Source organism: Apiospora aurea (genome assembly GCF_038362705.1).
Source record: "Apiospora aurea strain CBS 24483 chromosome Unknown utg000004l_segment0_segment0, whole genome shotgun sequence".
Taxonomy (NCBI): domain Eukaryota; kingdom Fungi; phylum Ascomycota; class Sordariomycetes; order Amphisphaeriales; family Apiosporaceae; genus Apiospora; species Apiospora aurea.
This window is the reverse complement of record NW_027117391.1, coordinates 1,080,672-1,103,075: the sequence shown is the minus strand read 5'-3', so window position 1 is coordinate 1,103,075 and position 22,404 is coordinate 1,080,672. Positions and strand designations below refer to the sequence as shown.

The 22,404-nt window shown below is 53.7% G+C and overlaps 7 protein-coding genes across 7 annotated transcripts; 2 read left to right on the top strand and 5 right to left on the bottom strand.

Annotated features, from left to right (window-relative positions):
• Positions 1-93: 93 nt before the first annotated feature.
• PG986_005161 (uncharacterized protein) lies at positions 94-1,671 on the bottom strand (the record flags this gene model as incomplete). The annotated part of the gene is made up of 1 exon (XM_066841383.1): positions 94-1,671. One exon carries the CDS (start codon positions 1,669-1,671, stop codon positions 94-96), a length of 1,578 nt encoding a protein of 525 aa, XP_066701245.1.
• Positions 1,672-2,997: 1,326 nt separating this feature from the next.
• Positions 2,998-3,303, top strand: PG986_005160 (uncharacterized protein; the record flags this gene model as incomplete). Its single annotated transcript, XM_066841382.1, has 1 exon — positions 2,998-3,303. One exon carries the CDS (start codon positions 2,998-3,000, stop codon positions 3,301-3,303), a length of 306 nt encoding a protein of 101 aa, XP_066701244.1.
• An 891-nt stretch (positions 3,304-4,194) lies between these two features.
• PG986_005159 (adenylosuccinate lyase) lies at positions 4,195-5,654 on the bottom strand (the record flags this gene model as incomplete). The annotated part of the gene is made up of 2 exons (XM_066841381.1): positions 4,195-5,240; positions 5,357-5,654. The coding sequence occupies 2 exons, from the start codon at positions 5,652-5,654 to the stop codon at positions 4,195-4,197; spliced, it is 1,344 nt and encodes a 447-aa protein (XP_066701243.1).
• Positions 5,655-9,454: 3,800 nt separating this feature from the next.
• PG986_005158 (uncharacterized protein) lies at positions 9,455-11,446 on the bottom strand (the record flags this gene model as incomplete). Its single annotated transcript, XM_066841380.1, has 4 exons — positions 9,455-9,508; positions 10,472-10,780; positions 10,914-11,294; positions 11,354-11,446. 4 exons carry the CDS (start codon positions 11,444-11,446, stop codon positions 9,455-9,457), a joined length of 837 nt encoding a protein of 278 aa, XP_066701242.1.
• Positions 11,447-14,487: 3,041 nt separating this feature from the next.
• Positions 14,488-15,638, bottom strand: PG986_005157 (ATP synthase subunit D-domain-containing protein; the record flags this gene model as incomplete). Its single annotated transcript, XM_066841379.1, has 7 exons — positions 14,488-14,693; positions 14,756-14,796; positions 14,853-14,862; positions 14,926-15,300; positions 15,367-15,377; positions 15,454-15,566; positions 15,624-15,638. 7 exons carry the CDS (start codon positions 15,636-15,638, stop codon positions 14,488-14,490), a joined length of 771 nt encoding a protein of 256 aa, XP_066701241.1.
• Positions 15,639-16,806: 1,168 nt separating this feature from the next.
• Positions 16,807-19,458, top strand: PG986_005156 (pre-mRNA-splicing factor SYF1; the record flags this gene model as incomplete). Its single annotated transcript, XM_066841378.1, has 2 exons — positions 16,807-17,106; positions 17,173-19,458. The coding sequence occupies 2 exons, from the start codon at positions 16,807-16,809 to the stop codon at positions 19,456-19,458; spliced, it is 2,586 nt and encodes an 861-aa protein (XP_066701240.1).
• Positions 19,459-20,444: 986 nt separating this feature from the next.
• PG986_005155 (uncharacterized protein) lies at positions 20,445-21,210 on the bottom strand (the record flags this gene model as incomplete). The annotated part of the gene is made up of 3 exons (XM_066841377.1): positions 20,445-20,695; positions 20,815-21,054; positions 21,195-21,210. 3 exons carry the CDS (start codon positions 21,208-21,210, stop codon positions 20,445-20,447), a joined length of 507 nt encoding a protein of 168 aa, XP_066701239.1.
• Positions 21,211-22,404: the final 1,194 nt, after the last annotated feature.

The window sequence follows — 22,404 nt, the reverse complement described above, 5'->3', positions numbered from 1 at the left end:
ATGTTGTCAGATCCGTCAGTTCACCAGCTATATCGGCTTTAGGGGAGTAGGGGATTGGCGCCATGAAGCATTTCTGTTAGAAAGCCTCACGCTTTATCCGCAATCGGGCTCATCACCGCCGGCCGTAATTGGCTGTCCCGAACTAGGTTGAGTACCGTAAGCTCCACCGTTGAGGATCACTTCGGAGTTGTCATCCAGATTGTCCTGAACCCTCCTCCATTTCGTCTTGCGATCTTTCCGCCCCTCAAGCTCTGCCCCCTTGCCTTTGCCTTCGGGTTGGAAAACCGGCTTGATCAATCCTGCGAGAAGCGGGTTCTTACTAAACGCTCCACCCCCGCCCCCGATATTGCTGCTGACAAAGGTTGATGATGCCGGGATTTCTTCGACGATCTCGACAATGTCTTCTTCCACAGGGCTGGCGGGTCGCTCGACTGCGGCCATCTTCCGGACCACTTTGCCCCCGACTAAGTCGATACTGACCACTTGACGCCGCTTCTCATACTCCGGCTTAGCATTCCACTCCATTTCCCGCAGAACCTTTTGTTGCCGCTTCAGTTCGCGAGCGCGCTCCTCGGGAGTAGACCACATGCTGCCTCCAGTACCAGCCATGGCGCCAGTCACATCAAAGTCGGCAGCCTCATCTCGGACCGTTGTTCGGCGGGCGTTTTGGTTCTGGAAGGCAAGCAGGCGATCACGATGTTCTCGGGCCTTTGCCTCGGCAGAAGACAGATCCTCATTCGTCTCGCGTGGCTTGGTGAATGGAGCTGGCGTTCGGGATACATCGGGCCTTCTGTGAGCATCCCGGTCGGCTGCCTGCTTCTCCCGCCCACGCTCGGCCTTTAGCTCCTTGATCATAGACTGCACTTCCTCGGGACTCAAAAGTGGTGTACCACAGGAAGTGCATGGCCCTAGTCCTTCCTTGATGCAGACGACTTTGCCACAAACCAGACAGTTAGGAGCAGCAGCCAGCAGAGGATGCCTCGCGGCCACGCAATTGCATTTCCTCGACGCATCGCTGCTCTTTGTGGGGTTAGTGGTTAGCTCCAGCGCTCTGATGGCGGCATCCAGGTCTGACAAGGCCGAGGAGGCACCATGCATGGCGGTACCACCCGAAATGCTGACCTTAGTCTTGGGCGCAGGGGTTGATGACCGGGAGGCAGGGGTTGATTTCGGTTTCGACTTGGGCAGATCCGAGATCAGGTGACCGGCGGCAGATGGGGGCGGCTTGGGCGGCGGCGGCGTTGCAGACTTGGCAGGTGGTTTGGCCGGCGACGCAGCACGGCTTGATGCGCCCGACCGATAGTCATCTTCGAGGCTCTTCTTGTTGTAGGCAGTGCCTGGTGCTGGGCCGAGGTTGGTGACTTGACGTGGGGCCGGAGTGTGGAGGGGTGCCTTCTTTTTCTTGTTGTTGTTCCGTGCAGGTTTGGGAACGCCGCCCGAAATAGATTGTGAAGATTGCGAAGACGAGGGTTGGGGCGCAGGGGCGGGTTTGGGGTCCTGGCGCCTGGAGTTGAACGAGGAGATGAAGTCGACCGCGTCGGGTGAATCACCCAGCAGGTTCCGGAAATGCTCCACTGCCTCGGGCTTGGACAGCGTTGCGGCGTACGTCAAAACCTGCTGAAGGTCCTCATCAGGCAGCGGCAGAAGCCGCGAGAGCTGGGAAACGGACATGAGAAGCTGTTGAGATGCGTATTTGGTGTTGATTAGGAAGGAAGACTGTTGGCGATGTAGAGGTGCTTCGGCTGTTTGACTGGTTGTGGTTTGTTCGCGCGAGGTGGTGGAAAGTGCTGTGATGCGCTCAATCCCAGGCACAATTGATTGATGACCTCAACCAAGTAAAGCTCCGGAGGATGAGCCACAGCGAAGAGGGGCTTATCTGAGATCAAAGCTGTGGGTGGCCCAGGCGGCTGAGAGGATTTGGGGCTCAAGCTGTAGGAGCTCGGAGCTCTAGGCCAACCAAATAACGTGTACAGCAGGGTCGGGTCCCACCTGACATTTCCGTTTTCACCCCACGTAGACCCCGAAGAGTCACACCGTCCCCATGCCCAGCAGACCATTTCCATTTCCGACCTCGAGGCAGTGCTCACCGACGCGCGCAATTACCGACAGCTCGGATGTTTTTGCTGGCTTGGGAAAGTTGCAAACTGAAGATTGCCAACTAGCAGAAGGAGTAGAATCACTGTCGCTACGTGGCAGCATACGTGTCCACGTTCATCAGGAACCGTTGATTGACAGCCACCGACGTAATGGTTCGTCTTTGTAGCTTGCTAGCTTGGCAGCGACTGCGCAAGCAATGAGGCGCGCGCTCAGGGGACTTGGGGACCTGCCCGACCAACCGACCTTACGATACCCTCCCCTGAAAAGGTCTTACTTAACCTTAGTCCGCCCGCCCTCCAATTTTCCCCCTTCCCTAGCACCAGTCGCACCGCGCGCGGATCCTACCCATTTAATGCCCGAGAATGGCCTTCAACACGGGAATGCGGCACCACAATACGATGGCCCCAATGCACTTTTCCATGTCGTGTGCCACTCAATAGTTTCCGCTAAACTCGCCAGCGGGAGGCGCCAAGCACCAGGGCCCCTTCTGATTGGCGCAGGCGCGCATCGTCGTTGCAACTGCCGTGCTTCCGGAGGCCCACCCGTCAGTCAGCCAGACAGCCACTTCCCGACAAGCTTTCTGCAACGGCAATCAATGCCCAGCCCTTTAAAATGGCCCGTCCAGACGGCTGATGATCTGCTCTCTTCCTCGTTCGAACCATCCGGGGAACAAAGAACAAGCTGAGGTCGCAATCGGGTCGAATCTGTCACATACATACTTCTGTATCCGCCATCCACACACATCCGTCATCATGCATCTTACTCACCACCTCAGCTGGGCACTTGCCGTCCTGGCTGTCTGTCCATCGGCCGTCGTCTGCGTTCCTGATGCGAGTAAGTAAACCGACGAGACCGTACATGGCTGTACGCAACCTGGACCCGAGCCTTCAGTGTCTAACAATGGGCCCTACAGCAACAACAGCACCAGCAAGCAGCATCACCCAGAAAGAGTCCGGAGACGCCCCGGTCACGAGCGAAGGATCATCATCACCAGCATCCCCACACTCTTCCAGCCCTACCGACTCGGCCGAGAGCAACAACTCGACTATGGCCACTACCACCACCTCGGAGGCCCCCAGGCCCATCACCACAGAAGTCGTAGTGACTCCCACGACAGCGGTGCCGAATCTCCTGAGCGGGGCTAGTGGGAAGGACGTGGAGCTCATCACCTCTCTACTGGGTTTTATTGTTGCCTTCATCATCTAATATCGGCGTGGGTTGGAGTCATTGGTTTTTCGGCAAAAAGTCACCATTCTTATACCCCATCGGTTTCTGCAGTGTTCATTAGTTGGCGGCCGGCTGGTTTGCTTGGGCGTTTCGTGGGTTAGTTTATCATGGGAGTAATCGAATTCATTCATTCAGCTCCGATGGACAAGCTTTTCTGTCAATGCTAGAATGCGCATCATACTAGATGTGACATTTCCGTTGAGTGTCTCGTGAGACAGATCAACCAGGGCCAGCCTAGGTGTAGCCTCTATTTAGCCCAGTGTTTCGATCACGACGGAGTTGACGGCGACTGGCTTCCGCCACAAACGTCTCATGCCTCCGGCTGTATTGTTTTCAACGTAATCTCGTCTTCCCAGCTTCGTTGAACACGAGTTGTCCGCAAGCCTCCTTGCAGTCTCAATGGGTTTATTGTTTAACGTATCATAGATATAATAAATAAGAAACGTAGGGTTCTCATGGTCAGATTGAGAAATAAAATATTTAGATAATATACCTCCATCGAAGATATTATTATAATGGAAAAGGGATGATGCAAAAACACATTTAATATTATACAATCTTATAAATCTAAGAAATACTTATTTCTCGTTCATAGCCCAAGCTAAAATACGAGTGGTCAAGAGCATGGTGGATGATAAAACGAGAATATATCCCGAATTTCCTGAGGCGACCCTGTCTAAAGAAGTAATGGCTTCGAATTAGCCACTGCGAATTACCTATATTTGAACACCTTCAATGCATCCGAGGATAGATTCGGCAAGTGATACACAGAAACGGGATCATTCATCATCAATAGACCATAAATTAATTTCAAGTATCTCATATACGTGCCACCACTTCATTTCCATTCGCCGCTATGTAATACCGTCGTTATTGTGTCAAGAGCTCGTCCACCATCAACTGACAAGTGCCCATGTACCTAGTTGGGTCGCATAGCTGCTCGAGCTCTTCATGGCCTATATACTTAACCACGATTTCAATTTCTTGTAGCGTCTCAAGCAACGACTCCCCATGCTCACACGCCGTGGCACACGCGTGGTACACGACCTCGTGCGCCTCTTGCCGACCAGTGTGGTGCGCGAGGGCCATCATGACGGCCTCGGCAACGATGAGACCCCGCGTCCCCTGCAGATTCGCTAACATGGCGCCCTCGTTGACTTGCAGGCCCGCAAGGGCGAAATCGGCCTGATGGAGGGACCCCACTGCCGATATAAACGCTGTCGGCACGGCGGTCCATTCGAGGTGCCAAGGCCCCGACGCGCGCTCAAAATCTGTAATCATGGCGTCGAGCAGGAGGCCCGACTGAGCCCGCAGGATCTTGGACTGGGCCAGGATCACTTCGCTCGAGATGGGGTTGCGCTTCTGCGGCATCGTTGAAGAGGCGCCTCGGTGCGGGACATAAGGCTCGGCTACCTCGTTTAACTCATTGGAGCACATAATCAAGAGGTCGAGAGCGATTTTGCCAATAGTGCCCCCTACGAGCGCCAGAAAGTTGACGACCTCGGCGACAGTATCCCTCGCGACATGCCATGTGATGACCGGGTCCCGAAGTCCGAGGAGGGAGGCGAGCCTCTTCCGTACCCGCACACCGCTATCCCCTAATGAGGCCAGAGTCCCGGCGGCGCCGCCGAACTGGACTAATAGGCAGCGTTCCTTGATCTGTTCGAGACGCTCGAGGTGGCGCTGCATGCCGGCCAGCCAGACGCCGCATTTGTACCCAAATGTGATGGGCAAGGCGTGTTGCAGATGGGTGCGGCCGGCCATAGGTGTGTCTCGATACCTCTTCGCCATATCCTTAAGAGTCTGCACTATGCGCTTGATCAGGCGCTCGACGGTGGCTAGACCCTCCCTCATCTGCAGCACAGACGCAATATCCATTATGTCTTGTGTCGTTGCTCCCCAGTGGATATATCCCGCTGTTTTCGTTCGTAGGTTAGCGCCATGGCCAATTATTGAGAGTGCCCTCCTTGGCCCCTTCACCCGATTGGCGCGCCGCTCGACCGGCCACGTCTGAAAGGGAGGCTCTACTCACCCTCGTTCTCGGGGCACCACGATGCCATCTGCTCCACCAAAGGGAAGATCGGATATCCCACGATCTCTGTCCGTGAACCCAGCAGCGTCCAGTCAATCTTAGCCACGTCGCTGTGCTGGCATATGACATCTGCCACGCCGCCGGGGATCACTCCCTCGGCCTCCTCGGCTTTGGATAAGGCGCATTCCGCCTCAATCATATGAGCGACGTAGGACTTCTCCGAGAAGCACTCGCGGATCTCCTCGGTGCCGAAGATGTTCCTGAAGAGGGCCGAGTCGAAGACTGTGGCGGAAGACATGATGTCGCGTGGCTGGTATTGGCGCACTGGATCTTGCGCGCCCAGTACGCTAGGGGCCTAGGGCGGATGCACCGAGGGAGATCTTCTCGTATAGGATGAATGGGGCGTGGCGCATTCGGGTCCCTTTCCCTGCTCTCGGGGATGGGTTTCGGCGAATCCGGAGAAGAGTGTTGCGCGGAGTACCGTGCCAAGGAATGAGGCGGTTGTGGATGGGGGAACTCGACGGGATTAAGAGGAGGGCGCTTAGCGGGATTAGGAGGTAGCCTCAGGTAGGGACTCCCCCGCCACTTCCCCACAATCGTACCATTCGCGCCCCGAGAAGCGCTGACACAAGACATAAGCCGCGTCAAAACGGCGACCAAGCTGAAGAGTCACTCCCGAGACGAAGTGAATGGAGGCAGACACCAATGAGAATATCACTTTGTCGCAGGTTGAAATGCGAATGCATAAAATCAAGACACCTCCGAACTGGGAAACCATACTGTACTGAAGCACCATAGGCCCGCCACTCCAACCATGTCCGTGAGGAGCCTGCAGCGAACAAGGAGAAGAAGAAAGGTATCTCACCTGAGCAGATGGTGAGGGGATACATGGATGCCTTTTCCACCGGTTAAGAGCCCGTCGAGCTCCAACTGGCAAAAAGTGCAAAACATACAACACCGAGGATTCCCAGGTCGTCACCGACCCTAGTACTAATTCGGCTCTCTGCTGCTTATATATGGGAGAGCGGACGGGATCCCTAGTATTCAGCAGGATATGGTCGTATGTACCCAAAATCACTGTGCAATCCTTTATAAAGCAGCATGCGTGCCATTCTTTCCCTCATCCAACTGACAGCAGGGGGGTTGATATCACACTACCCAGAGCTTATCATGTTGCAGGAAGTGAGACCACTAAATCGTGAACCAAATGGTGAACTGCAAGACGCCACAATTTTGACGCCATCCACAGGGTTGGGTGTTAACAAGGAGAGGGAAGGTAAGATAAGCACTTACGGTCCTCAAAGCAGCCAAGTGACAAAATGTAGGAGCAAAGGGGGTTCGGGGCGTCGTGTCGTCCGAAGAGAAAGGGGAAGTTGGTGTAATGCCAACGAATCTCAACCTCTTGGTTTACATTCCTTGGATGTAGGAACTGGCTGTTTTCGAATTCGCACACGTAGCAAACCGATAAATCCGGGACGAGAGCAGTATCGAGTTGGTACCATCATTATGTAGATATGACGGGCCATATATAAGCCAAGAAAGGAGAAGCATTCTTGGGAAAAGAGGAATACTAGACGGGGAAACGAAGGCGGCAGGATTGCAAAACCAGAGCCAAGATCAGTAGGGGAATGGATGTTGGCTCATGCTGCGATGACGTCCAACTACATGATCATATGACTTCGGTAAAGAGGGCGAGGAATGTCAAGAAAAAGGAGTCAAGCCCTTGACTGCCTCAGTCTGTCCAGACTCTGAGCAATCACCAACGTCCGAATGCTTACCCAAAGCAGCATCCCGAGATTTGGGGGAGGTAGCAACTTCCCCATAGGAATGTTTTGCAACATGGCAAGGTACTGACTGCTGTAAATACAAGTACATGATGTGCTCTGCCCTCTACGTACTTCAACCTCCTATCTTCATGGCGTTCTACGTGCCAAGGACCTGGTACCAAATATAACCCCAAGTGATTGCACTGCAGAAACTATTTCATGTTCTTTATCTATCCAGAATTGAGCGTTTGTATCCGTTAGCAAGATCATTTGTAATAAACCAAACCTCGTGACATAACAGAATCTCAACCTCCACATGCTTTCGAGCCTATATACTGATCTAACTAGAATATGCCACAGCAAACCTTCCGGATGCAATGTCTACACGATCGACGAAAACGGAGGCGATTGCAACTTGGGCATAACAGCGTCCTCGAGTTGAAGCACAAACTCTTCGCCATGGGGTTCTATAAAGTGGCAAGATGGTGTACTGACCTTCGATAGAGTCTTGTACGACATGTTATTCATATTCAATCCCACACATCTGATCAATAAAGACATACTTAATATCACAAAAGGTATATCCATAGCCAATATTAAAGGCACGATAAGAGTTAACAATGCCTGGTAAATATTAATCTCACGCAAGCATCTACGTGATCGTACGGTGTAAGCTAACGCAGGCCGCTTGAAACACCAACGGACGAACAGAATGACAAGAATACAAAAAGCGAGTTACGCAACCGGGCACGCGAATACGCCGAGGCGGGAAATAGCGATGGAGTTGAAAAATGTGCGCTAGAAGCCAAAGGTGCTGTCAAAAAATGAACACTGGAAAGCGGCGGCCATACGCGGATACGACTTTGCAAAACTATCCAAGCAGCAGCGGGAGGAGAAAGTCGATCAAATCTGGGCGGGCGACTCTATCGACGACTGGAGCTACACTGTGACGGTGTCTTGGGATGATTAGATGTATCAGTGCCACTTTGCCAACCATGATGACACTGAGCGGGAGAAAAAGCCTTTCATTTACTACCTACGTTTTCCTTTTGCTGGCCAGCTTTTATACTTTGAGATTCGACCTAAATGTATACGCTCGTTACCATTGCTAAATCCAATAAATTACTCTTGAGCAGTATACCCAGCTTTGGCCCAAAAGTTGATCCTAATTAGATACTAACGGTATTTTCACTTGGTTTCATGCGAATAAGCAGGCATAGGAGTAATGTTCAGATATATTAGGGCCATGCAGTACATTTCTCTTGCTCCACCTTCCGGTTTAAACAATCTTTCGGCTTAACTAGTTAATGTACATATCCCCTTGATGGCGGAAGCTTTGCTCCCACTGGATTAACCCGAACCCTATATATCCGGCTTTACTTGGTGCCATTGGCATAATATTTATCCTATTGGATAAGTTATTCAATTGGAGAGATTGGCTTGCTGATCATGCTCTTCATGAAGCAATAGAGACAGTAGGTAATGTTCAAGTCTATGAAATGTCCGGTGCAGTTTTCTTGGTATTGGTGCTCATGTAACCTGGGCACTCATGAACGTAGTTTTATACAAGAGACCTGGCCATTCAGGTACCATACTGACTCAACAACCCCATTAACATGTGCATTTTTCATCTCATTAAAGGTCTATTGAGTACATTGTCTGCCATACGTACTAAGGTATGTAGTGTTTTGGGTTGCGTGCCCTCACCTGGCAAGGTCCGGAGTTAAGCACTACTTACTTGAAGTATATAAGAACTTGCATTCTATTCACAACAGCCAGTGCCTTACACTCTCTTTACTTTCGCCACGAATAGTTCCTTCCTTCCGCCTTCCACTATGGCACTTTCCGGCAACCATGGGAGGCACCCCGACGAGGCGCTTCAGGCTACCCAACCTCGGCCCGGGCTTGAGACACCGTCAACAAGTTGTACATCATCTGGAACCCGCCCCCCCCAGAACAGCAAAGACATAGCCTTGCGTATAGTCATGATAACCCTCATGCTGGCTCTATATCGTCACACATCCAGGATTTGACTACGATATCGAGCATCTCGCTATTCGTCCTCCTTGGGGTGTTACGTTGGTCAATGGGCAACTACGTCCACATACTGCACGTACCGATGCATCATGCCTACAACCTGCCTTGGAAATGGTTTGATTGCAACGTGGCTTCCCACCTGGCCGTATGTGCGTGCGTGCTCTACCACCAGGGCAAGGTCGGACCGGGGTTCTTCACTTATCAAGCCTCAGCGTGCTGGTGGATCGGCTATTGGCTCGAGTGGTGGGCAGACATGGTCGGTCATGACATTTGCCTGGTTTGGCTGCACGCCCTATCACGACGGGCCGCCCTTCGCCTTGGCGGGGAGGACACGCAGTCCTGGCGGGGACTGCACCCGTTCCTCCAGTTACTTGGATGGGAAGTGACGGTGACGTCGGTGCAGAGCGGGAAGATGCGCCACCCGCCTACTCCACAGGACCAGCTGCTGAACGCAATTCTTCTTGCTTGGGTGGCTACTGGCGCTTTCTTGTCAACGAGTACCGATACATCATCGCAAACGATGCCTAGGTATAGACTCTCCAGATACTTCTTCAAAAGCTCGTTGCTCCAGGGCCTCTGATACCCATTGGGACCTTGTGGCATATACAAATTGGTACGTGGGTATGGCTGAGATACTTACATATATATGTATATGTGCGTGTGTGTGTGCATTCTTACAGCCATAAAATGTCTCGTGCAATGTTAGCTTTGTCCCCAATTCTCTTGAAGGCTGTATGATTTGTGTCGTCTATTTGACAGAGATATTAATAAGCATATCAACTACAGTGCATTGTTTCAATTCCATCAGTTACCCCATGTAGCAGTGCACCAATGTCCATCAAACCCATGGGGAGCGTTTAGTACAGTCAGTTGTTCCTTGTTTATTACACTGTTGAACTTAGTATGATCAGGAATAGTACCAGACTCAAATCGACACAGCACTAAACGAGAAATCGGAACCTCTTAAAAGCACACAGGTCGGTTGAAAGATACATCTTTATGTCCAGTTGTATAAACAAGTGGGTAATATTTTTAGAGCTGGTGGTATATAGTTCCGCACAATTCTTCAGGCACACGGTCTGAAGCTCTCAGGTAACAAGAAAAAAACTAAAAGAGACTCCCTCCTCATCCACGAATTAATACAGAGCTCCAGGAATAACGGAATAACTTTTCCAAACGTGCCAAAACCTATGGCCGGTGCTGGCTGTTCTCTAGGGATAAGACGATAGCATATACTGAATCCCCCCCCGCCCAGACCTCGCCCCCCGCAAAGAAGGTGGCAGTAGCGCTGCTCGACGACATGACGCCGTACATGGTGCGGACCCCGTTCGCGTCGGGCGGCAGCCAGATCGGGCTGCCCGACTGGCCCCCCGTTGGCGTCGGCGTTGGTGTTGAGGGGCCCGTACTGGTCGCACTTGAAGGAGCTCGCCTTGGCCACCGTGATGGCCTCCTGGCGGTACGGCTTGCTGACGTCCGCCGACTTGTCCGACGGGTAGCCGTAGCTGTAGAAGATGGCCTGGTCCGCCTTCGCGGCGGGCAGGATGTCGTAGCTCATGTAGCCCCGGGAGTCGCCTAGGCGGGTGTCGAGGACGACGACGGCCCAGTCGTCTTTGTAGTTGCACTATAGCATGGAGCCAGTCAGCGTATACTTGAGTGTACAAGATGTCTTCTCGGCATTTGCAGAATAATAATGACTAGCATACAACCACCAGGCAGCGAAGGTGATATGACTGAGAAAGGGACTAGTTGCTTACCTGATCAGAAGCACCCGCAGCAGGGGCCAGCACAGTCGTGACATAAGCACTGGGAAACCGGTCCTTCCCGTCGTAAGCGGGCTGGAACTTGATGGTGACCGAGCCGTCCGACGGGATGCAGTGCTTGGCCGTCGTGACGTGGCGCGGGCCGATCAGCGTCCCCGTGCAGACGATGCCGTCCGAGCGGAACAGCCGGCCCATGGCGGAATAGGGGTAGTCTGTGCTGGGCCAGTAGACCCGGTTGTCGGCCCCGATGACGGCGCGCCCGGACACGGGAGAGGAAGGAGAAGCCCGTTTCACCCCCAGCGGAGCGGGGCGGCCTGCGGTCACGTTGGCTACGGACGCGGCGAGGTCTTCAGGGGGCACTTGGAGGAATCTGGGCTTGGGGGCGGATGGGTTTGGTGGTGGAGGGGGGCATGGCCGACGTCTTGGACGGGTACGTCGTCCCGCGGCGTGTTACTGGTGGGCAGAGCCGTGACTGTGGAAGTCACGGCGAGGAAGAGGGCAAGCGTGCGCTGAAAGGACGACATCATGATGGGTGGATGAAGAGAGCACTAGTAAGCAGAGAGGGAATGGCTGCTGATCGTTGCCCGCTGATGAGATTTTGGTTCTACTAATCGTCACGAGCAGTCCTTCCCGTCTCAGGGGCTTTTATATATGTAAGATTTCACACCACCCACGGTCAGTCAGTCAGCTTAGTAGCTAGGCTTGTGTATTTCTTCCCGAGTTCCGAGGAGGAGCTCATGACCGACCGACTTGACTGACTGACCGGCCCCCCTGACTACCTACCTACTACCGGGTGGGTAGGTGGTGGTGTGCCTTGCCTAGAGCCAAGTCTCGCCGCCATCGAAGAACCAATATTTCCCTCCCATCCCATCATCCCATCACAGACAGCCGTTGCGCGAGTCGAGTCTATTGATTTCTGGCTTTGGGGCCTTATCTCCCACTTCGCCAATGGGCGCAGCAGCAGCAGGACGCTTCATGATGTTGAGTGACTCGAGAGGACGGTGGGAGCAAGGTTTCCAGGGCAATCGAACAGTGGACTGACCGGCGTGAATGGTTGGAAGCGCTGACGGGACTTTTACGAGGGAAGATGGGTCAGACGAACGAAGAGATCCCGCCAATCGGGATGGTCCCAGGCCAGAGCAAACAGGCAAACCAGCAGGGCAAACAGGGCAAGCAAACGGCGTATTCCTGTTTCCTGCCTGCCTTCCTGATTGTGAGCGGGTAGGTAGGTAGACAGAAATATCACCAACTCACTATTTAAAAAGTACCGACGCTTGGTGGTGTGGAGGCGCAGCTCTATTGGGCCGTCCCCATGGCCGTGGCAGCCGAGAAGAAGGATGCCAGCAGGGATCCCGTTTCGGGAAGGCGATCTCCAAAAGGGTATAGCACGAGCGCTCTGACGACTTGGAGACCGACATCCACGGCGACAGGTACGCCTTAGCTGAGCCAACTACCGGGGGTGGTGGTGTACTGTATGTGCGTGCGTGTGTGGGATAGCCGCCAGCCGGTTTTTCTCACGTCGGACGGCATTCGTGTTGTCGTATGTACGCTCCATTGACGGGTTAAAAAAGCAACTGTCGGCGGTGTGGCTGAGCTGATTGATCCATTACATACTCCCTCCCCCTGCCACCTGCTGCTGCCTTATTGCCCACACCCACACCCACACCCACATTTCCCTCGGGTCCCAGGGGTTCAGAAAGCAAGTCAGGAACCAATTAGGCTGGTCATCCATCCAACTAGTCGAAGGAATATTGTAGTCATGAGGGATCCAGGGCCGGGATGCAGGAGTTTGCTGCTAACATCAGACGAACAGTAAGCCAACCTACACCATCGATATGCCAACTACCTAGGTTAACCCTTCGTGGATGTGGGCAAAGACCGGCACGTGGCCAATAAGGAAAAAACGGCAGTACTAACAAGCTGGGGGAGGGGCAAATGGCTGCCTATATAGTGATCAACCTCGGAAGGCAAGCAAAGCAAGTAAGGAGTCACGACGTGCGGCCGCTCCTGAACAATCGCGATGTTTGGTTCTTCGACGGCCCCCCAGCCTGTAACCTGTCTAAGGAAATTTTCGCGAAAAGATCCCTGCTCACTCGGGACGAACCTGTGGCTCATCGTGCGGGAAGGGTCGAATGGGAGCGGGATGATAGGCTTGCATACAGAATGGGCCAACTGCATCGGATCAGGAATACGCCATTGGTCGATCTGATGTGCTGAGTACCAACAGCGAACCTAGGCGCCACAGCTCTGGGAAAAAGTGGGTGCAAGTGGTTTGCTGTGATTGGCTTCCTCAAGTCCAAACGGGAGAGGAAATCATGATATATAGAGGTTTCGTGTTGTTGAGTGTGGATGCTCGGGGGCCAGCTACTCACGGCTATGGCGCCTGGTAGGTTCTGGGCCCGAGTTGCAGCTCAAGGCTTCTCGATGGATTCGGTCTATGTCAAACTCTCTCACACTTTCAGCCCTGGCATGTCATCTGCTGACCATGCATATAGTCAGTCGCTGTGATGGTTGTGGGCTTTCCAGACTATTGAAGTCTGACACCATCGGGGTCGTGATCCTTGCGAGTTTGGCCGGCCCTGGTTGCCGAGAGTAGCACCGCAGCCAACATATTGCCCTGGGCTGCCCTGTTCTTTGGTCTAGCCGGGCGACAGTGGGTGCCTAGATCGTATCCGTACTATTGAAGTCGGAACCACCGCTCGTGAGGGCGGCACAGTAACCGCCCTCTGCCAGGCGATGCCAGTCAACGACGCTAGAGGGCATTCATCGGGGACCATCACACTCAGCCCTGCCATCACGAGAGTCTAGATGGGCTCATGTGACTTGACACATTGATGATGTACTAGCATGCCGTAGCAGATACGGACTACACTTGCGCCGGGGGTGTGTTCTGATGGTCATCGTATTGGTCATGTCGAGGGATAGAGTTGTAGGCAGCCGTACTCGCCCCAACTGTGGGATGGCCAATGAAGCTTGATCTAGGCGCTCGTAGATCAGGTTTTGCCTCGTTCCTAAGGTCGCATGCTTCATCGGACTTGCTTGTTCGTGCTCTCGGAGTTTCTCACAAGCGATTCAAAGGCCCCGATATGGCTGATACTGACGCTATAAAGTTGGCAGAAAGGGCGCATGTTATGTTAACAGTATTGGTCACATGCCACATGAACACTGCTGGCCAAGACAATGCGAAGCATGTTTGCAAAGAGGACCAGATAAGTTTCGGCTTCATCGCATGTCGTTGGTTTCCCACATATAAATCAGATCGTCCGGTTAAAAGGGGCCATAACGCAGATGGTATGGCCGGTTGGGTAGTGGACAGGCTGGCACCGAGTTCAGCCTCGATTTAGCCGCCCGCGAATCGAGGCAGCAGCAGCATGTTCCATCTGACGTGTGGTCGGAACGAGCACGTGGCATGGATATCAATTTCATTAGACGCCTTAAAGCATACTCTTTGACACACAGTTGAACACGGCAAGACACTGACCTGCGCCCCGGCCCGAATCGCCAATGCAAATCCTCCGGCCCCCTACGTACAGAACCAGCGTTCTTCGGGTAAGGGCAAGCAGCTGCCTTAAAAGATGACATCGTCATCCTCATTCTCCGCGAGGATATCCGCAGCCTGGCCACCTCCGGATCCTGCATTCTCCTTTTCCTCGGCTTCCATCTTCTTTTTCAGCTCGGCATCCGCAGCAGCAGTATCGCGTTGCTTCTTGTTGGCAACCTTCTTTAATCGGTAGAATTCCTCTCTGTCGAGTTCGTCGAGCTCGGAGTTGATATCTTGCACGGTGTCAGCTAACGAAGTTCGGAAAGGCGGTAGCGTCGCTTGAGGGCTTCCTTACACTTGATGGTGTTTTCTGTCCTGGGAATAATAACATGCTCGCTAGGGTTCTAAGTCAGTACACATGGTCACAACTGCGGATAGGACGATAACCATACATGGCGTTTACTATAGCAGAGTTAGCAATTTGTCTGGGCAAGATGGGCGTGTAACGTATTATGGACTGCTTACCTCTCCGGTTCACCACCTTGATGACTTCGTCCAGGATGACGAAAGCTGTTTGCAGACTGGCCAACTCTACCAGGGTTTCCACAGCCCGCGCATACGTCTCTCGGCATCTCTGAACCTGTTGTCCGCCTTTACCCAGCCCAGTAAGACCGAAGTCGTTGTTTCCCTCGGTTTGGTAGCTCTCAAAGGCGGGCAGGAGAACACCTGAGACGTTCTCCTGCTTGGTGCGCAGACGGAACCGGGCTTGACGAGCCGACTCTTGAATCTGGTATCCGATGTCGCCTCCGACCGCATATGAGACCTCGGCAAGCGAGAAAGCAGCGACCTGCATAACACGGCCCATCTTGCGCTTGGCCTCGTCGATTCGGCGTGTGATCTCTGTGGCAAAAGGTTATTATCGAGCATGCAGGGAGCTGGTTCAGGTTCGGGTCGCATTGGTATTACCTCGGAAACGCCTTTGGACAACAAAACATTAGCCGAGACCGAAATTTATCGTTGTATGGGCATGGGCATGGCAGGGGCTGGACTTACTTGGTGAGGGCTTCACTCTTTCGCTTCAGCAAACTGTGGCCGGTCTCAGCTCCCTTGAGCTTCGACTTCATCAGACCCAGCGACTGTCTCGTTGGGAAGACAGCCTCGCGGTCCTAGAAACATCATTAATGCGACTGGCTTGAAGTCTAGGGCGGTCGGTTGGTACATACCCCAGCTCCAGACATGTTGGACTAGCTTTCTGATGATGGATTTGGAGGGTGAGGGAGGTTTGGCCGCCGGCCACGACAACAGGAGCAGGAGCAACGAAGTTAGCTTGTTGACTTGAAGGATGCCGGGCTTTGGAAGATAAGGAATTAGGTAGTTGAGGGCAGGGCGAGGGATTGTTGACTGCACCGAGATGCTTCGTGTGGTGCGTAATGCCCAGTGTTTGAAGTCGCGCAACTCACTAAACGACTAACGGCAATTGAGCTTGTCGGGTCGGTCTCCAAATCAGGTGTCGCAGATGCTGGTGCTTGTGCTTGCTGTTGCTGGGGATGCCTGTGCGGTGATGCAACCGCTTGGAGCTTGCATCGAATGGGCGGCCAATGCCAGCCATTACCTCAGGCCGCTGACAAACTGCTAAGGCCACACTGACACACTGTACCAGAACTGTACTGCCCAAACTGCTGGCCTAGTTGCCTAGGTGGCTGGGCTCCATCGGCGGTTACAGAAGGTCAAGCCCCTAATAAGGCCCAGCCCGTCCCGCACTAGCCAGCTACTGGCAGGCTGGACAGGCAAACAGGCTGGTGATCAGGAAGCCCCAAGCTCCCCCAATGGATCCTCCGCTGAACACTCGCGCACACGAGGAAGCAACCAGCAACCCTGCACGCTCAGCGCCTAATAGTGGGGACAGAAGACAGCGGGTGGAGTGCTTTTCTGCCGACGGTTCCAAGCATTCTGGCGAAGTAAAAAAATAACAGCAACGAACCTTCGTCTCGTCTCATCCCCCAATGTCCACCAGACTGCTTGCGCTGCATTCTACCAGGTTGCTTGCTTACTCCAAACGGGATCAGTTTGCGACTTGAACCGCAGGAGGGGAAACGACAGACGACAACCCGCTGCCCAATTCCGATTCCACCCATTGCAGCAGCCGGCCGTCGACGCCGCGCCCGACAAGACAACTAGGACAAGCCAGATTTGCGGGCTGGGAGAGAAGAGAAGCTTGAATCGAAGCAAGCGCGACGACAACCATCATCGCCAGACTACACCCGGCGCCCTCGACAGCATCGAATGCTCACCATGTTCTGATCGAGCTTCTTTCTCTTTCGTCCACACCACCACACACCAAGCAACTCCGCGACCCCTGCATGCCGGCACGACGACCCAGCTAGGTAGACAAGACATCCGCCTAGCATGGCGCCTATGGGGGTTCCCAACGGTTCGACTGTCGTCGCCCGACAGCCAGACCTCCACCTCGTCGTGCGTTCCAAGCCACACCTCCGTCTGAAACCGCGTTGGGCTGGAGCTGACTTTTGCCTGCAGAACGACGAAGATGCCGTGTACGAACAAGATATCCTTCGGGATCTCGGCAGCACCAAGCCATGGCTGGCGTACATCGAGTTCAAGTTACAGCATGGCACTGTTCACGAGCAAGCCTTCGTCATGGAACGCGCCTGCATTCAGCTCCCGCGGTCCTACAAACTCTGGAAGCTGGTACGTCAAACATCCCTCCCTTGGCCCTACTCCTTGCTCGTGAAAGGCTCCTAACACCCAATCTAGTATCTTCGGTTTCGAACAAAGCATGTGGCCAAACTGAATGCTGCCATCCACGCCGACGAGTTTCGCAAGGTCAACGCGCTCTTTGAACGAGCTCTGATTCTTCTCAACAAGATGCCCCGGATATGGGAGATGTACCTCAAGTTCCTACTGCAACAGCCGCTCGTGACCCTCACGCGACACACATTCGATCGAGCGCTTCGAGCACTGCCCATTACCCAGCACAACAGGATATGGGCACTGTACAGGCCGTTTGCAAACTCGGCTGCAGGAGATACGGGTGTGAAGATATGGCGCCGCTACATGCAGGTCCACCCCGAGGATGCCGAAGACTTCATCGAACTCTTGATCCAAGTCGGGCTTTACACCGAGGCCGTCAAACAGTACATCAGCATATTGAACAACCCCCGCTTCAACAGCAAGCAGGGCAAGGGTCACTACGAACTTTGGAGCGAGATGGTGGATCTCCTGGTCGAACACGCCAACGATGTCGAGACGGGCTACGAAACAGGCATTGACGTCGAGCGCATCATTAGAAGTGGTATCGACAGGTTCGCCGACCAAAGGGGAAAGCTGTGGTGCGGCCTAGCAACATACTGGGTGAGGAGGGGAAGCTTTGAAAGAGCCAGGGATGTGTTTGAAGAGGGCATCACGACCGTCATGACCGTGCGCGACTTCACTCTGATCTTCGATACATATGCCGAGTTCGAGGAGTCCGTAATCGGCGCTCTGATGGAGATGGCATCGAAACGAACGGAAGAGGGTACGCAAGACGACGACGCCGACTTCGATCTGGATATCCGCATGATGCGTTTCGAGCAGCTCATGGATCGCCGTCCCTTCTTGCTGAACGACGTCCTCCTGCGACAAAACCCGAACATGGTACCCGAGTGGGAAAAGCGAGTGGCCTTATGGGGCGACAACCAGAACGAGGTCGTCCAGACATACACCGATGCCATCGCGGCTATTCAACCCAAGAAGGCTGTTGGACCCTTCCACCAGTTGTGGGCAAACTATGCCAAATTCTACGAAAAAGGAGGCGATATCAGGAATGCACGGATCATCATGGAGAAGGCTGTCAAGGTTCCCTTCAAATCGGTTGCCGAACTGGCGGAAATGTGGATCGAGTGGGCGGAGATGGAACTGCGCAACGAGAACTTCGACGAAGCCGTGCGCATCATGGCCAAGGCCGTTCAAGCCCCGAAGCGGTCAACGGTGGATTACTTCGACGAAACCCTCTCCCCGCAACAAAGGGTGCACAAGAGCTGGAAACTCTGGAGTTTCTATGTCGACCTGGTGGAGAGTGTTGGTGGGCTGGAGGAAACCAAGAAGGTATACGAGCGCATTTTCGAACTCCGGATCGCAACGCCGCAAACCGTCGTCAACTATGCCAACCTCCTGGAGGAACACCAATACTACGAAGAGTCTTTCAAGATATTCGAGCGCGGTCTCGATCTTTTCAGCTACCCGGTGGCATTTGAGCTGTGGAACCTCTACCTCACCAAGGCCGTTGATCGCAAGATTGGCATAGAGCGCCTGCGCGATCTCTTTGAGCAGGCTGTGGAAGACGTTCCGCCCAAATTCGCAAAGGTTCTATATCTCATGTACGGCAACCTCGAGGAGGAGCGGGGGCTTGCTCGCCACGCCATGCGCATCTACGACCGTGCCACCCAGGCTGTGTCAGATGAGGATCGGGCCGACATGTTCAACTTCTACATCACCAAATCTGCCTCCAACTTCGGGCTGCCTTCCACGCGAGGTATCTACGAGCGCGCCATTGCCGCTCTGCCCGACGAGGAAGCACGCGACATGTGTCTCAAGTTTGCCGACATGGAGAAGCGGCTGGGCGAAATCGACCGTGCGCGCGCTATCTACGGCCATGCGTCCCAGTTCTGCGACCCGCGAACAAACCCGGCCTTCTGGACCAAGTGGGAGCAGTTCGAAGTGCAGCACGGAAACGAGGATACGTACCGCGAGATGCTGCGCATCAAGCGCTCTGTCCAAGCACAGTACAACACCGACGTCAACTTCATCGCTTCGCAGGCCATCGCGCGCCAGCAGCAGGCCGGCATCACCAATGGAGACGGCGAGGGAATGGACGACGAGACGGCCGATGCGATGGAGCAGCTGGAGCGCCAAGCTCGGGCCCCTGTTGGCTTCGTGGCGTCCAGCACCGGCATCCAGGGAACGCTGGGTGCGGGGCCAGAGAATGGTGCACCGGCGACGGCGCCCGTCAATCCCGATGCCATTGATATTGATGGCATGGATGACGATGACGATGTGGATTGAGCTATGTCTCTTTTGCTTTACTTGGAAGAAGAAGATTAGGTACGATATTAGTAGTTTAGTCGGCGCGTTTCGTTTTCATAACTTGTGTATGTAGTTAGTTAGTTTGCCAAATCCCGCGCGGTTATGGAATGCATTGCGCAGCGATAGGACAGGACAGGACAGGAAAGGGGAAGGGAGGCCAGTGGAGAGAGAAAGATGGCAAGACAGGCAAGGCGCCAACAACAATATTTTCCCTATGCGACAAACTTACTCGGACTTACTTCCTAAGTTTTTTTTTCTTTTTCTTTTTTTTTTTTTTGTTTTTCAATATCTATACCTATGCTACACCAAAAACAGGACCACGAAACCAGGATGGCTTCGCCCCAACGGTTATCGCAAATTCGTCTTTACGCTTATTATCGCATGAGGCTTTCCCGATTTACAGGAGTTGTTGGCTATGTGCGGTTTCAGGCCCGTTGTTATTGTTTGGGGCCCGGCGGTCACTTGTCACATCATAATTATGGTCATGTTCTCTGTGTACGGATAAGGAGAGCGCCCTGTCGGATTACTTGTATGTATGCATATCTATTTTCTTAACACAAGAGAACCATCTGTAAACCGTATGCAGGCAGCATACAACACATACATGTCATCGGGAGAGCATTGTTGGCAAGGCATTGTTGGAAAGTTTGGGTTGAGGTTGTTGTCTTTTGTTTAAGACTATCTTTTGAATCTCAAACTAGGTATCGTGCGGAGAGGAAGGAGATAAACTACAATTGATAATACACCAGGATCTTTCCGGCAATCCAGCCCGCCACCACTACATTCGGGAGAGAGCTTTTCGCAATAAAGTCAGGAAGTAGAAGACTAAGGACAAACAAATCCGAGATGGCTACTAATCTCCCCGTTTCCCTTGTTTCCCCGTTTCCCCGTCAGCCGCTCGAATTCGCAAAGGCCATGGCCAGCGCCCGCGGGAACGTGTTCATGGGCTGGCTGCGTCGGTGCTCCTATCCCGAGCTCGAGTGCCCCGCGCTGCTGCGCCGCCTTCGGGAATCGGAACCCTCGCCCGCGCCGCCGGCGCCGACGAGGTCGCTGGCCTTGTCCTTGGCCTTGGAGAAGCTGAAGCGCTTAGAGTGCTTCTTGTGGAACTCGGCGTCCTTTTCGAGGTTGCGCTCGACGTGGCCGTCGCGCGACGAGGGGGTGGCGAAGATGGAGCCTTTGCGCTGCTGGAAGCGCGAGGGGACGGTTTTGGAGGCGTCTAGGGGTTGGGTTGCGTGTTAGCAGGAGCTCAAAGCATATCTTGTGTGTGCAGTGTCATCTCTGCTGTGGATGGGAGGGGAGGGGAGGGGAGGAGAGGAGGAGGAGAAGAAAGCTTACCCCATTCGTCGGTGTGCGAGTAGTCCTTGGAGCTCTTGCGCTCGCGGCGCTGCATCATGCCGTCGTCGGGATGTTGTACCGCGTCCGGATGGGTCGCCACGGCTTCGTTGCCGTCGCCGAAGCTATCGGCGAATTGGACGCCGTCGCCTTCGTGGTGGTGCTGCTCATGCTCCTGGTCCAGAGCGACGTGGTGTGCGGCGTGGGGGTTGTGGTGTCCGCCTTCCATGGGGTGGAAGGACCCTGGCGGTTGGAAATGCAAGTCAGTATCAAGGAGCGTATCGTTTTGCGGGGGAAGTCAATTCGGTGATGGATGTCTCAAGCAGGAGGAGGAGGGTTGATGGTCGATGCAGCTCGAGGATGCGGATGACGTCACTACTAACCGTTCTGAGCTTCCATGGTGGCCATTGTGGGGGTGTAAGTGTTTGTGTTTCCTGTCGTTCTTTCAACTCTTCGATGTCGACGGTGGTGTGTTGACTGTTGGTCGTACTCTAGCAGAGGTGATGAAAGGGAAGAAGGTTTGTTTTCAATCTTGTCGAGTAGGTAACTATATAGGTCGGATGCTGAGGTAGGTGGTAAAGATAAAAGGAAGAATCAGAATCCGGGGTAACAAAGCGCGAGGCAGAGAGGTACTGCTTTGATATTTAAGGGTTGGATCTAGGCGAATCTCTTGGACGGCGAGTGACGTCTGACGGAGCTTAAGGGGGTGTCTGATCTACAGTACTGCTACGGAGCGGGCAGCTACGTGATGGCCAAGCCTCGCTTGTTTGGATGCCGCAATATCTCGCTCAAGTGTACCACTACAGTATCCCCCTTCCCAGGCTCCCAGGCGGCGCATCACTTGACGAATGAGGAAGCCCGTCTTTCTTTCCACTGCCAGGCGCAGTCGAAAGCAGTCAGGCAGTAGTCGTAGTAGTGGTAGGTAAGCGCCTTCATATTAGTGATATCAAGACACGCCACATGATCGCGGTGCCCGCGGGCCAATTCGCCCCTTGCGCCCGCAACCGTTTCTCCTCTCATTTGGTTGCTCTCGCCAAGACAACATCTCGTACACCTAGACGGAAATAGAGAAGCTAGAGAAAACTAACCTAGGTGGTCAAGGTTCAGGATCTGGATGGTGGCTAGGCCGAAGAAGTAGCCAATGAGGGACCAGTATCTCGCAGACAGCTCGGGCTGCTGCATGACTAGGAATCGTGCCGATGACGATCCCTGGCAGCCTGGTGATGGGCAAAGCTGCCTGGGTAAATACATAGCTACAGCTGGATAGACACATAGTAGTACTCACCGCCCGCGTGCCAGCTCACAAGTCAATGTGTGCAGGTGGACTATGTAAGCAAGTGCGATGATGTATTGCCCAATAGTGAAACGGAAGAGGTTGCGACTTGCAGCCACCTCAAAGGTGTGTAGGCAAGTACAGTAGGATAGATACCAGGAGCAGTTGCCGGACTGGCCCATGCAGATGGAGAGTCTCCGCGAGAGAGCTCTTGAGAGGGAAGAGGGGCAGGCTGCAGGCTGCAGTCACTCTACTCTGAGCCGCTTCGGTAGATGCGTCGTTTATCCAACCAACCCACCATGATTGCATTCCTGTTGTCT